General features: G+C 51.1%; 1 protein-coding gene across 6 annotated transcripts in view; it reads right to left on the bottom strand.

Annotated features, from left to right (window-relative positions):
- Window positions 1–14,991, bottom strand: part of LOC106748678 (serine/threonine-protein kinase tousled-like 2) — a 48,393-nt gene that overhangs the window by 31,573 nt on the left and 1,829 nt on the right. For 3 of the 6 annotated variants that reach the window (XR_001374779.1, XM_014627448.1, XM_014627451.1), the window contains exons 2-3: window positions 12,764–13,205; window positions 6,162–6,247 (exon numbers count right to left, since the gene is read on the bottom strand). Coding sequence is in view for 3 of the 6 variants with exons in the window: in XM_014627448.1 (XP_014482934.1) it covers window positions 6,162–6,247; window positions 12,764–12,794 (117 nt within the window). In the remaining 3 variants the exon portion in view is untranslated. Of the gene's footprint in view, window positions 1–1,946; window positions 2,245–6,161; window positions 6,248–12,763; window positions 13,206–14,433; window positions 14,809–14,991 lie in introns of those variants that run through there. The other 3 variants (XM_014627450.1, XM_014627453.1, XM_014627456.1) reach the window with 3 other exon arrangements.

Here is a 14,991-nt window from a genome sequence, read left to right as displayed (position 1 = left end):
GGGAGGGGTACGGGGGGGGGGGGGGAGGAATAGAAGAGAGGAGAGCGAGAGACTCGCCGAGAAAATAACTAATAGGGGTGGGGTTGTGCAAGAGACGCTGCGGATGTGAGCGGATGTGGCGAGGAGGGCAGAGGCAAGGCAAGGCGGCCGCGGGAGGGGGTGAGGGAGGGGGGGATGAGTTAGATAAGGATGAGAATATTGGGCCAAGAGTGGAAGGGAAACGAAGGGATGATGCTCGCGCTTGGAAACTACCTATGCCGTCGCCGGTACGAACAGTACTGCAAAATGTCGGTACCTACGGATTCCTTCCGTGCTCGTGCATACATCGGGTGTCCCGCAAAGAGTCGCACCGTAGCGTCATCGCAACCGTCGTATGATTCGAGGAATAGAGGCAGGGAAGCGAGAAATATATATGTATATATATATCTGTCGGGTTCTCCGCGATGGAGATATCGTCACGTCGTAAAGACGACGACGGTTGTCCGAAACGTCGATAATTTCGCACGATCGTCATCCGGCGAGACGAAGAGTCGAGAAAAGTTCGGAGCCCCGATTCGGAGTAACAAGCTGTCGATTCTCGAGCGGGCCGCGATCGTCGCGATTCTTCGCGGTCGATTATAAATCTCGTGGCGCGAGAGAGAGAGAGAGAGAGAGACAATCACGTATAATCTTATAACGGGGATGCTACGACGACTGCTTGTTTCGACATTGTATAAATAGCACGCGGACCTTTGTGGCCTCTAGGGTCTCTACAAATAGGGGGCCGCGTTGTATAAACGGTTAGTAGACAAGCAGTGACTAGAGAACAGACGGCGGCAACGACTTAGGTCTCACTACCAGCTTCGGACAGGTATAAATCTTTGCCGCTGTTAGACTTGGGTGACTTCGCGCCGGGGCGGTGTGTAAGCCCATATGGGAATTCCTCTTTCTTTCCTCGCGTGCGCGCGAGAAACAGTGCAACCAATACGCGGCATACCGGGAGAACCGGCGACGAGGAGGAGAAGAAGAAGAAGAACTTGGGGACCGACCGACCGCCCCTCGGCGTATATCGCACGGATTTCGCGCTCGGGGTCGACGCAAGAGTCGTCGATGAAGAATGCAGTCCCTCCGTTTAATTTTAAACCACCGAGCGCCAAGGAGGAGAATGACACATCCACAATGGACTCGTACGAGCGTGTCCGTAATAAGCGGCGTATACGCTCGGCTATTACCTCGGGTAGCATCGCGCGTTCGCTCGCGGCTCGCCTCCGCGAGCGCGTTCGTTTTCGTTCGGAATCCGGATTGTCGTTACGACGCCGGGCGCGCGCGCGCACGGCGGGGGCAAGAAATCGCACGCGCGCGCGCGAGAGAGAGAGGTTCTTTCCGCGACGCAAGAAGCTCGTCGCGAAGCTTCGCTCTCTCGCAGCACGCTGCTGATGCACGGCTGCATCATCATCGCGCAGTCGCGTGGGTGTAGGTAGGTAAAACTGCGTTTATGCGCGCACGCACACCCCGTGGTGTCCTTCAGTGAAAGGACGAAAGGACGAGCCGTGGTGAACAAAGAGACGCACGCGAACAAAGCGACAAAACGTTCACTCCCTCGACGCTTAACGATCTCGTTCGGAAGGGGGAGGGAGGGGGAGAGAGAGAGAGACGCAAAGACATGGGCAGCGAGAGAGAGAGAAAAAGACGGATAGCCCGCGGTGGAAAGCAAAACGAGAGATAGCAGTTGCTTCAGTCAACGCGTGTACGTACGTCGTACGCCTCTATAAATACGAGCCTGTTGCGTTGGTATTACCGCGAAAGTAATGCGCCGGTCGTTCGGTAATCCCGACGCAAAAAGGTCGATGGCGACCCTGGGCGTCGAGTTATCGCGAGCGAAGTATACACCTGAGAAAGAGAGAGAAACACAGCGCGCGGCGGCTCAAGCGGAGGCGCGTCGATACGTTGTAGGTGCAGTCACTTACGCGAGAAGTCTTTAAGGTGCTCTCCCAGCGCGGATATCCGCCGGGCTTGGTGGTGTTTGGTGCGCGCTGCTTCCTCGACCACTACGCGAAAGAGTCGTCCGTCGGCCCTTTAAAACGCGCGGACACACTGGATCTGCGACGCACCGAGGACGCGAGAAAGCCGACGGTTTGTGTGCAAACCGTATGTGTATCGTGCAAGGCGCAGCTAAAACGAATAGACCCGGAAACGCGAGAGAGAGAGAGAGAGAGAGAGAGACTATAAACACAGTCGGTAATGCCAGGTCGTCGACAACTGAGAGTACCGGCCGTGTGACGTCGTCGACCATGTGAGAGCACCCTTAAGCGCGCGCTCGAGGCCCCGCTCCCCTCCCCTCCTGCTGTCGCTCGGTCTCGCTCGTTCCACCTCCCTCTCTCGCCCCGTCTCGCTCGCTCTATCTGCCGGCGGCGGGCGCGAGAGCGCGTCGAGCTCGCGCACTTGACTGCCGTGCTCTAAGTGAGAGCGCCACGTGACGTCGCGCTCGACCCCAGCCGCTGCTTCCGATAGCACGCGGGCCGATTGCTCGGCGCGCCGCGATTGGCCACACCTTTTCGCGGTGCGGCCGCGCGCGTCTCTCGTCGCGTTCTCGGATGCAATAACGATAATAATGACGACGAGGAGGAGGCGGCTGTGGCTCTCGAGGAGCGCCGACGACGAGCCGGAACCGAGTCGACGACGCGCGCGATTGTGACGGACGCCGTTTCGCGGCACACACGCGTCGCCGGCCTTACGCCAGTGACACCCGGTAAACACACGGCTTACCGTGCGCGCCCGTCGCCCCGGTCTTTAACGTACGGTACGTCGTGAAACTATCGGCTATCCCGTATCCTCGTCTTTCTCCGACGACTCCCAAGTTTGAGAGATTCTCCTTATCTCTTCGTACGTATAGTTATTACTACTATACTATTTGCGATTATCATCGTTACACTACGCAATCGAGACAGACAGAGAGTGAGGGAGGGGGAGAGAGAGAAAGAGAGAGAGAATGTGTACCGACACGTATATCAATGCGCTTACGAATGTTTCACCGTGTGTATACACTGTGTCGTGCCAGGGAGCAGCGACAAGCTATATTCGCATTTTAACTCTCATCGATCCCGCGACTCCATTTCTGGAATCATCAGGTATTAATGTAATTCGCGTTTCTGGCGATATATCTGATTTAGAAATCCGAAATAAGATCCGGTCACATTTACACCCAGTGTTCTGAAAATGGAGACCGAACGGACCGTGCGCGCCGGCGGTGTGTTTTCGACGACACCGTTAGCGGACCGCGCGCAGACGGTTGGTGTGGTACTTTGCTCTTTCTTTCCTTCTCTCTCCCTCACACCTTTATCTCTCTCTCTACGTCTCTCTTTCTTTTCCGCAAGGATGATATTTGCACGTCGGTACACTTTCGTCGACGTTACGTCACCGGGAGACGCGAATACCGATGCCTGAATAAATGCAAGCGCGATCGATATAGGCGACTTGTGATAAATATTACATTATCCATGAACGTGCGCGCGGTTTCCACGAGTTCTCGTAATGTCTCTCTTTCTTTCTCTCTTTCTTGCCCACGGAATGTCTCAGAAACGATTTCGTCAAGGCGATCGCCCTACGTATGCTCGAGTCTTCATCGAGGAAGAAGACTGCGGGGGGGGGGGGGNGGGGGGGGGGGGGGGGGTGAAGGAGAGAAAATGCGGGAATCAATTGGCGGGATTACGATTACTTACGAGAGTCTTAAGCGCACCGTATCACACACAAACACACACATACAGAGTCTACGTGTCTACGAGACACTCTGTAGATCGCGATGTCGTAATTTGCCGAAAATAGAGCCAACGTGTATACACAAATGAGGCGTCCCCCGAGAGAACAGATCCGTGCTAGAGAATCGATCGGGAGTGTGATCCGGATCGATTCTCTCCGCGTGGATTACGCGTCTATAAATTAGCCACGAAGATACTTAAGCTCGGCGGACACGATTATTCATTCGCCTCCGAATAATGCACGTCCCGTTAGGTATTCTCGTAAGAGCAGGGCATCGATAATCGCGCAGCTAAGCTCCCCCCTCCCTCTTCTTCATTATCAGTCTTTATTACATGCCCCGAAATTTAGGAGGTCCGTGAACCATCGAGAAACATTCGCCTCGGTCCTCGAAGATATCTCCCCTACGAGGACCCGCGGCGTACACTGAGAGAAACATTATTCGATATTTATGACTATAATCGCGTATGAGTGAGAGAATTTTTAGAGAAGAAGGCAGTATTATGGTTTTCCATTTATATTTTGCACAATAATTATAAAAATATTAAAAATATTATAAAAATATTATTAAATAATCAATATTTTAAAATGAAAACAAAGATTATATTCGGTAAAATGTTGTTGAATCGTCTTTAAACTCAATGTTGTGAAGTAGTTATTATTTTTAATGTTATTTATAAATATGTGGCGACAATGCATAAGGGGTCGAAACGGAATAGAGTGGTAACGTGGACTCCCACTAAAAGGATCGAGTTAATCTTTTTCTAATTACACGAGCAGTTCGACCATACTTGCATTCAATAAATAAATTCAATCAAATCAAGACTAAAAGTCTCCTAAGAAGATCATCATATTCTTATATATAAGAATATCTATTCTTGATTTAAGACTAATTTTTTTCTCTGTATACGCAGTACAAGTTTCATCGAATTCTCATCGAATTCTCATCAAATTCCTTCCTCTTGCAACCTCCGTAATGAGTATTAATTGCGGATTAATGAGGGTCGGTTCGACGTGGAATACTCGTATTGAAAGTCTGGAAAATGAGTCCGGCGTGTATGTCACATTGTCGAACAATTTTATCCTCCATTTTATTCCCATTTAGATTTATCGGAATTTTAAAACTCCTTCGACATCTTTCTTTGGTAAAACTATAATAAAAAAAAAAGGACCATTTGTCTAGTAAGCGTTATCATAGAATATCAGCGATAACATCCTTACATGCATATCGCTACTGTTAATTTTTCGGAGCCGATTAAAAGAAGATATAGTTGAGTTACCGAAAACAATCATCATTTCATTGGGATTTCCCTCAGTGTACCTCGCGACGTCGTCCGATGAATTAGCGCGCGCGCGGAGAGAGATCATAAAACGGGCAGATGACAAACGTCACTCGCGGAACGCAAGTGCCGGGTTCGTAAAATCGTGGACAAGCGCGTCTTCCCCTTTTATTACGCGCGTTCGAGACTCGTTCGCGGAACCATAATGAACACCTGCCCGGACCTGACCGCCTGTGAGAGCGCTTTATTGGCTCTATTCCACTGACATAATAATCATCATCGTATCATCGGCGGGCTCGCAGCGATACCGGCAAACGGTTGCCGATTTCAATATTAGACGCGACACCACCACACCCGAACTACGTGAGTCCGGTCCGCCAATCGCGACGCTAACTGTTGGAATGCTTCAGCTCATGTGTACGATAAAGTACACAAAGTGTAATAGTAATAACAATAATTGTCATTATCACTATCATTGTCTACTGAAGGAAGAAGGAGAGAAGGGAAGAATGAAAGCTGAAATAAACTTAAAGAAAATGAAAAAGCTAGAAAGTGGAAAAGAGGAGGAAGAGGGGGGAGCGAAGCGCAAAAGAGGGAGAGAAGCGCACTAATCACATTGCGACGATGTGCGTGACAATTGGAACGTTGCGGTTCCGTCATGATCGAGATAAGGGTCGGCGACGATGCACATTGCTGTGGCCGAGCACGTGATAAAGGCGATAAGTGGAAAATTTGCGGACGAAATCCATCGCAGCCTCGTCAATACGAGGCGACGACGATCGCGAATCACGTGCGTCAACAAGCTAATTACTCGTTTCAGCCGCCGCCGCTCTGAGTCGATAAGGCGATAGTGCGCCGATAGAGTGAAACGATACTTCTACGAAAGCGTGGTGGATGCGGCTTCGATGGAGACGATTCAATGCCGCATTTCGCGGATTTCGAGAGACATTTTTATGCAATGTTTTCCCCTCTCTCTCTCTCTCTCTCTTGCTTCGCAATTGCAAATCGTCTCCATCTCTCTTCTTATCTCCTTTTCCCTCTTCCTTAGCGCGAACGTTTCGCAACGGTGACGAGAGAGGACGAACGTCTCCGCTCGCGAAGAAACTACGAGAATAGAAAGCAAAAGGACATGTGTTATTGGCAGCTCACCCTCGCTCCGAGAAAGCGGGCCTCCAATAACTCCTGCTTCCTTGGGTCCAGGGTGGCCTGAAAGTGCTCCATCTTGACGCCAGCGCCTGGAACAACAAGTTACAGCGAATTATACCTCCGACCTTTCGCTCGCGGCGTCAGTGATGAAGAAGCACGAAGAATCAGGGCCGAAGAATGGGGACCGAGTTGGGACCGGAAAGGCGGATCCCAAGGTCCAGCCCGAGAATGTCATCGTGTACGTACGACGCACGAAGATCCTCTCTCTCTCTTCTCCCTCTTCTCCTTTATTTCACGTTTACTAGACGATCGACATGGTATTGAAACAAGAAGGAAATGAAGAGAGCGCAAAGGACGGAAGCCGAGAAAGAGAGAATAAGCGCGACTTGGCCGCGTGGAAAACAGAAGGAGAAACGGAACACGACGAAAGTTTCCGGCATGCTTTCAGCCAGTCGATATTAAATACCGGGTGGCGTTATTACCGCGTGGTTGCGAGCGCAGAGAGGACGGGATACCCGAGTTCATCCGCGACCTGCCGGTCCCTGAAGGCAAAGAGAGAGAGAAAGAAAGAGAGAGAGAGAGAGAGAGAGAGAAGTACGCCTAATCGCGGTCGAGTTCGTTTCTTCTTCCCGAGATTATCTAAAGACCAGATCATCCCCGTGCGAACGCAAACACAGAGGAAACCGCCGGGGGAGTGTTGGTAATATTAATTCGCCGAGGTGGTGGCCGGCCACCAGCCTGGAGTCCGTCTCACACGACGAGGGCTTCGATCGGCGCTCGAGATCATCGCCGGGGAGCATTCCAGCTATTTGTTCCGCTCTCGGGAATAACCGGAATTCACACGATCGGCCGTAATTCGGGATATCGGCTGGAAGTATCGAAAAAACTGACACGTCGTCGTCGAGTCGTTTTCCGCAAATATTTCCAGATAAATTATCAACAGTCGGTCGAGATAGTCTTCGCGATATCGCGCGGCGTCCTCGGAATTATAAACGGCGAGGGGTTACCGGGTAACGCGGATGATTACCGCGCGCGCAATAAACTGGACATCCCACGGCTCATAAACGGGTGCAATCCGCGTGCTATAATTAGCGTTTCGCAGGGCCGCGTTATGCCAAGCATTATCTATTTCGATCGAGCGGATTGTGGATTTAAAGCCCCACCGTGGACCTCTTCTCCGCGAATAAACCACCACGCTGCTCTCTCTCTCTCTCTCTCTATTGTGACCTCCGCTGGAGAGGGCTCTCCGCCAGTCCCTCTCGTAAAATTATCCCGATCGACTGGCGACAGGTGACAAAAACTAACGCAATTATTCGCGCGCTGGTCGCTTTATTAAAGCGTCCATCAGCGGCGCCGCTCGCTACTTCGTCCTTCTCCTTCTCCGCGTCCACGACGACAACAAACAGAAGGTCTGTTCTTTATAGTTGCGCTTTCTGAACTCACTGTCTGCTGTATGAATCGCGCATGCTATCTCCCGTCACCCTTTTTACGGATCTGTTCCCAACGTTTTCGTGAACATTTCGGCCCACTTCGTCGGGTAGAAAAGCAGCCCGACACCGAGTCGCTTCTCAGTAGGCATTTTTTTTTTATCAACATCGCGCGGAGAAAACAAATGGCCAGTTAAATTAGCGTGTCAACGAGCGGGCCAATCGCGCTTGAGCTGAAGGAAATGGAATCTCTGGTTCTTGCAGAACGAATTCGACTAAGAATCATAAATTTTGAGAACCGAATTCGATATACAAAAGTCAGGTTTAGTTGAAGGATAGTTTCTTTCCTTCAATGAAAACGCGCTTGGTTTGTTCGCTCACGCGTTAATCCAACCAATCTTTTCTCTCCGTGCTTATCACGGGGAAAATAAATTGTAGTGAAAATTACTAAAAGATTTCTAATGCTAGATTATATCGGAATTATTATCAAAATTATTACGTGCGTTGTAATCTTTAGTGATGTGTATACATGATGTACATCATAAAAAATTACAACACACATAATTTCATAATTCCGGCATGGTCCAGCATTTCGCGAATTTTTTTGGTAATTTTTATTACAATAGTTTCTCCGTTAGGAAGAAAGGAAGACCTATTGAGAAGCGACTCAATGTCGGATTGCTCTCCTATTTGACGAAAATGAACAGAAATGTCGCGTTAATTCGACCAATCCTTTTTCTCTCTGTGCGATTTATCTTGCAACCAATTGTCCTGTTACTTACAGATTTACACGTGACTAATTATGAAACTTTTGGAACCTATCTCTATTATCTTCTCTCTTTTCCCCTCGTCAAATATGTACCTTCTTCACTTACGTATGCTGAAAAATCAGTTTGGTTTAGTCGGATCTACTTGAAAATGGACAACCGAACGCCTTTAGGTTGAAGGAAACTTCTAGTTCTCACGAATCAAATTTTTTACGACCAGGCAGTTCTGTCCTCCTTCAACTAAAACACGTTTGGTTGTCCATCGTCGGGAAGATCCAACCAAACTCATTTCTCTATGTATGGGCGGTCCGACTCTCAGGTGCAGTTATAAAAAACAGACCCGGAGAGCTCGAGCTTCTCCAGCGAGGGTGCATGGTTAAAACTCGACCGTCGTCGGCCGAAAAACACGCTCGCTCTTTCGGAGCGTGCAGCTCCGCTCGGTGTCGTGTTCGCAGCCGTTTTCTCTTGTTATCAACGCACCTATGAATGAATGAGTCGCACTGCTCGCCGTTACTTTCGAGAATCACTGCAATCCGTTAAAGACATTATACACGTTCACGATGCGTGACCGCGGCCGTTGCGAGTTACCAAACGGTGCAACAGCGTTCCTTCTGCGCCGATATATATCTTTATCTTCGATATTCTCTCTCTCTCTCTCTCTCTCTGTCGGATGCGAAGAAGCGTCGTCTCGTCCACTTCGATTTCGACGGAGAGGAAATCGGGCCGAGCGTGCGCGAGCAGCCTGAGAAAAGCGATTGTCGCGCGAGCGTGCGCGACGATGAATTAAAGTCACTATCGACTGGCGGAACGCATCGGATGGTTAATAGATCCGAGCGAACGAACAAGCGAACGAACGGACGAACGAACGAGCGAACGAACGGGCGAACGAACAAGCAAGCGAGTGAATGCGCGCGAGCGAGCGAGTGCAGCTCGCGCGCAGTCATTGAACCCGTCGTCGGCCACAATTTTCATGTAAAACGAGGGCAAGGCTATTTTATTCGTAGCGCCTGGGATAGGCGAATGGACGCCATAAGAAGATAGATAGATGCGGTTCGTCGAGGCGCGTTTAATTGTGCAACTCGAAACAATGCACCTTTGCGACACTACGTGAGCGCGCGTTACGCCCCTGCGACGACGTGCGGCGAAATCGTCGTCGAAAATCGTGCAATACTCGAAAACATTCGAAAAACAGCGTTCTCTGTTCATCAAATAAATTTCGCTATCTCTCTCTCTCTCTCTCTCTCTCAAAGACTGCGTCTTTCTTATCCAAGGATCATCGACAACAACGGCGGCGGCGTCGTCTACCTTCCTCGGTTGTCCTCCTCCCTTCGCGACGAACAACGCGACGACCGACGACGACGTTACGTCGCGGTACTGAGCGGCAGGGTTGTCGTTGTTTCTTTTCTGCACGACGTCGACGCCGCCGACGTTACCCATCGGCGAAACAACGAAGTGTCACAACGACGACGATGGGCAACAACAGCTGGAATTTCATTCGTTCTACAAAAGGCGCGGAGAAAGCGCGCTAGCAACAATGTGAGGAAAAGAGAGAAGAGGCGCGGAGAGGGGGGAGGGAGAGACGATACGAGGCAGGACGGAACGGGACGAGACGCAGCGCCTGCGAAGGATATTTTCGCGGGCGGCTTCCACACAACGCCCGGCGAATTACGTTACACCGCGTCGTAAAAGCAACACACAACGCGTCCATCGCGGTAACCGCCGCGTTGCATCTCTTTCTCTCACTCCCTCTGTCTCTTTCTCTCTGGGCGGTCTCTGAAAAAGTGTGTCATCGAATACTGTGTGGCCTCTCTCTCACTCTTTTTCCTCGTCTCTCTCTCTCTCTCTCTTTCTCTCTTCTTCTCCCTCTTTCCCCGTCGCGGCGACACCGCGAGAGACACGCAGTATATCGAAAACACCTATTTCGCGGTTTGTCGGACAGAACTGAACGCCGACATAGAGCCAGCGCGCCGATTAGACACGAGTCAGGGCTATCGGGCGCACACGGGACATCTTTATCGCCGCTTTTATCATGACTAGCAGTATTTATAGAAGGATGACTAATTAGATGTGATTTCCACAAGAATCTGCTACTTCCAACGGCCGTTCTCGCTCTGAGGAAGCTGCTCTCCTCGGGCCTTTTTCCTTTCGTCGCGATCACGACGAACGTGAAGCGAACCTCACGCAAGACAACACACGCTCGTCGCGCGACCAATTAATAATCGTGCGATCAATTAACAGTGACGATTAATTATGAATTTAAAAGCTCGGAAAAAAAAACCGGGATTCTTCCCAATTCTTCGCAGTTTTACTTCGGGCCTTTGTCCCAAGAATATAAAAATTCCTTTAGAAAAATGCACGTTACGCTCGGTTAAAACATTATCGCGTTTACATTTTTCCGCGAAGAAGATAAGAAACTCCAGAAATTCGCGAAAAAATTGAAAAAAAGAAAAAAAAAACGATGTTTCTTTCCAAATTTTATTTGAGCTCTGAAGCATAGCATTGGAGTGGGTCATCAAGGAGGGGGGTGTCCCATTCGTAGAAAAGGACACGCGTATTCTGGATGTATCCTTTTCTCTGTCATATACAAAAGTACGTACAAAAGAGACGGATGTTCCTCCGATATCTATTCCCCTGTCATTTCCTCCGCAGATTTCCATAGTTCACCACAGGGAAGGCTCACTCCGGTATACCACCGGAGCTCAGTGAATTTCCCGAAACTTCGAGACTACACAATCAATCGCCATTATCAATGATCACATCACGTGGTCCTCGCGCTTCTCGGCGTCCACGTAGCGCGCGTCCGCGTTGCGTCCGTCGCGACGAAAGCAAGGCGGCGAAAGCACGATTGATTCGGGCGCGTACGTATCGGCAAATCCGAGCGAGCTTTCGCGAGGTTCAACGGAGGCTCACGAACGGGAAAACTTATTCCGCGTGAAGACGCTCTCGCGGAATTTCGCGGCGCGATAAATAAAGGATCGACGATAATCGCGGATTCTCGGTGTCGATCTCGCTCGGCCGAATATGTAACACGGATCAACTGAGACCTTCGATGTTATATCTCAGTGAATGCTCGGGGCAGACCGGGGCGTAGCTGTCGCAGCGGCCACGAGGAGAGCGCGTTTCTCGCGGGGAATCGAGCAAAACCCGTACAGAGGATTGAAGTCGGAATGAGATAACGGCGAATTTGGGTGTATCTACGCCCGCACGGCTTGTGTGAAACTACTCGCGAGACGCACACCTATCGAGCCGCGCGCGCGCGCCGTCTTTATCTCTCTCGCTCTCCTCTCGTAATAGCGAGAGGTTGCGAAATTGTTTTCCGAGCGCGCACAGAGGACGGCGGACGGGAACGTTTTCGCGCCTGTGTTTACGCACGGCTGTATGTTATTATTCTCTCTCTCCCTCTTTCTCTCTCTCTCCTTTTTTTTCTTTCGTATGACATACCAGGCGGTACGTACGAAAGTCCGAAGCCTCGAGAGACCGGGAGAGAAACACGGGATATCGAACGGTCCGTTGAAGAAAAAAAAAAAAGTTCGACTCGCGTCCGCGCGCGCGCGACTGTGCGCTCGGTCGACGAAGTAGCGTTAATGTTCGCGTCTCGTAATTGAGCGACCGCCGCGAGAGCCGTTGCTTCGTGTGTCGCATGATTTATCCTCGCGTTACTTATCTAATCTCGCGTATTGTAAGGCCGAAATAACATCCGTATTTCTACACACAGGGTGTTCCGGATATCTCGCTCGCGCGAGAAAAAGGGAAAAACGGACTCGAAACCGAGAGAGATGCAGGGCGGCTCTCTTCCATCCCCGTCGCTTTTTCTCGCCCCTTTTTTACGTTCGACACTTTCGCGAATCTCACCCGAGGCACCCCGGTTCCGGACGCGTATCGAACGCTAGATATACCCTTCCCGGCCTCTCAGGCTGGAACGACGTTGTAAACCACGCTCTATAATAGGCGCCTTCCATTTAGTGACACAAGTCGGCACCAAGCGTCATTTTGTCTTTGTTTCATATTTAACGAGCAACAAGCCGGTGAACGCCGACCAGTGACACAAGTAGTAACGTCACGTCAACGTTATAATTTTCCATCCGACAATGCAAATGTAACGCATATGTTACGTAAGTTACATAAGTTGAGTGGAAAGCAATAACATTGATGTTACGTTACTGTCAATCGGTGTGTGTACAATCAATCCCTGCGACAGACAAGATTGTGTCACCAAATGGAAAGCACCCGATAAGAAAAAAGGAACTCGGGATTTAAAAAATAAGAGGGGGGGGGGAGGGAGCATATTAGCGTCCGTTGTGCAGTCGGAACCGAGCCTCGGAGAATCGGGACGGGAGTCCCGAGCGCAGCGCGTTCGGAGCACAAATCGGCAGTAAATACGTGAATGTATGGATGTTGGGGGTACACTTACCACCACCAGAGTTCCAGCAGTTATCAGTCATCCCTGTTTATCCATCTGCAAAGTTGGCACTACATTATAAATAACACTGATATCCAGCTCGCTCGAATGTCCTCGCGGCACGGCGGTCTTTTACGGCGGCGGTACGCACACCGGATGCACTTTTCATGAGCCCCTAGTGCCGCCTGACAAAACTCTCAGCTCCGCCGCATCGCTTTACACCACCAATGAGAGCACCTGTCTCATTATTGATCTCGCACTACACACTCTCTCTCGATCGCGATGTAACGGGTGGGCACCTCGGGTCGGCGGCAGTGGCGAACGTCCACGGTGGGTTCCTCTCCGCACTTCCGTTTTCCCTCCGCCTGGCTTCCCTCCTGGCTCCTTCTTCTCCTCGCACACACACACACAGGCACGCACACACGAGTTCTCCGAGTTCCGCGACGATTGATCCCTGCAAATGGCCCAAGCACGCGCGTCTACAGAACGGCCGAGCAGTTTAACCTACTTTTAATCACTCGTCCGGCCGCGCCGTTTCATCGTCAATTATAATTAAGTCGAGATTAACGGGCGACACGAGGACGGCCCGCCGAACGAACCGCGAATGAGTATCGAACGGATCGATCGGCGCCCTCACCTCGGCGGAGGTTCGTTCAGGGTTACGACGACGCGTCGAAACGCGGAGCGTACGCGGGTCCCTCCTCTCCTCCGCCGCTGCGGCAACGCCGAATCCTTATCGCGGATATTCGGCGAATATTGAGCGCGGGCTTTTAGAAGAATTTCCAACCGAGCTAAGGAAGAAACCGCGCAGCGTAAACCGGCCCGTAAACAGAATAAATTAATCGTTTCTATTTTTAGTTATCGTTATGTAAGTCGTCGCTTATACTAGAATCCATTCAGCTACGAACGGCGATTCGAACGACGAGGATCGTTCGAGAGCGCGATCGAGAGGCGCGCGATCGTGATGAGGCTACGGGGGGGAGACTCGCGCGCGCGGGGAAGGGGCACAACCGTCAGGAACGATCGACACACATTGACAATCGTTGATTTCGCGTCTCCGAGAATCTTTGCCTAGTTTCGAACACGCGGATTTCTCCGGGGCGAGGGCGGGAGGGGGGGGGGATAATTTCTCTCTTTGCTCATCTGTTGTCGTAATATCGGAAGGAAAGCCGGGACCGGCGGGCTAAACGCACGCCGTCGCGATGTAAGTATACCAGGTGCAGCAAAGCGCATAATGGCGGCATGATAAATCAGGAACTCGTCCCCGAACGCGAGCGCGAAATTCGAACCTTGAAAAATGCGACATACACAACGCCGACTGTCCGTTCGAGAGCTCGACGCTGCCGCTGCTCCTATTCGTCCTGGTTCTCCGTTCGCGCAGCGGTGCGAACCGTCTTGTTACGTCCAGCGTTCGGACGAGAACTCGCTCAGACGGAGGCGGGTCGAAAGAAAAAAAAAAAAACGCGCCCGTTTTCCGATTTACGGACGGTCTCGAGGAACGTAGACGCGCGAGCCGGAAACCGGTAGTAAGGTTATGTGCGCTCTGTTTCGGACTTTCTACGATTTCTATGTATAGATCGCGCGGCGACTAAAAATATATCGAATCGCGGATCGTTAACCAGCGAGACGCGCTGATAATCGTCGCGTGGACGACGACGAGAGTTCAGTGCGAGAAGACTCACGACGATACATGAAGATTCCAGACGAGTGCGTCTTCGGCCGCGACGCTCCGTGTGTAGCTCTCCTTATTCTTCGTGGTTCGTCACGTTCGTCCCGGCCCTTATATTGGCCCCGATATATCAGTACCGACAAAATTACAGCGCAACAATACCGACCGTGTGTAGTAGGTGCCGCTTTAGTCAAAGAGAGCAAATTGATCGAGACAGAGCACCGAGAGAGTGAGAGAAAGAGAGCACCGTGCTCGGCGCAACCGGCCGTTTAATCCCGCCGATCGATCCGATCTCGAATCGCGGCACATCGGACGGAACCGTCAACGACGACGACGTTCTATCGTGCGACTTCGGGCTCTCACCGGCTGCTTGCGTGAATCTGATATCGCGGCCGAGATATCTCGCGATGTTCTCGCGGCGTGTACGGCCGTGACACGCTCGAAAAATTCAGTTCGCGAACGCACGAGAGACGCCGAACGCGAAGTAGCAGCAGCAGCAACGACGACAAGGCGATGGCTCGGGTCGTCGAGGCCTTCCCCCTCGACCGGCCCCCCGTCACCCACCCGCTCC

This window comes from Dinoponera quadriceps, unplaced genomic scaffold (assembly GCF_001313825.1).
Source record: "Dinoponera quadriceps isolate SergipeBrazil2010 unplaced genomic scaffold, ASM131382v1 scaffold2094, whole genome shotgun sequence".
Lineage (NCBI taxonomy): Eukaryota > Metazoa > Arthropoda > Insecta > Hymenoptera > Formicidae > Dinoponera > Dinoponera quadriceps.
Note: the sequence above shows the minus strand (reverse complement) of the source record. Positions and strands in the feature narration are given on the sequence as shown.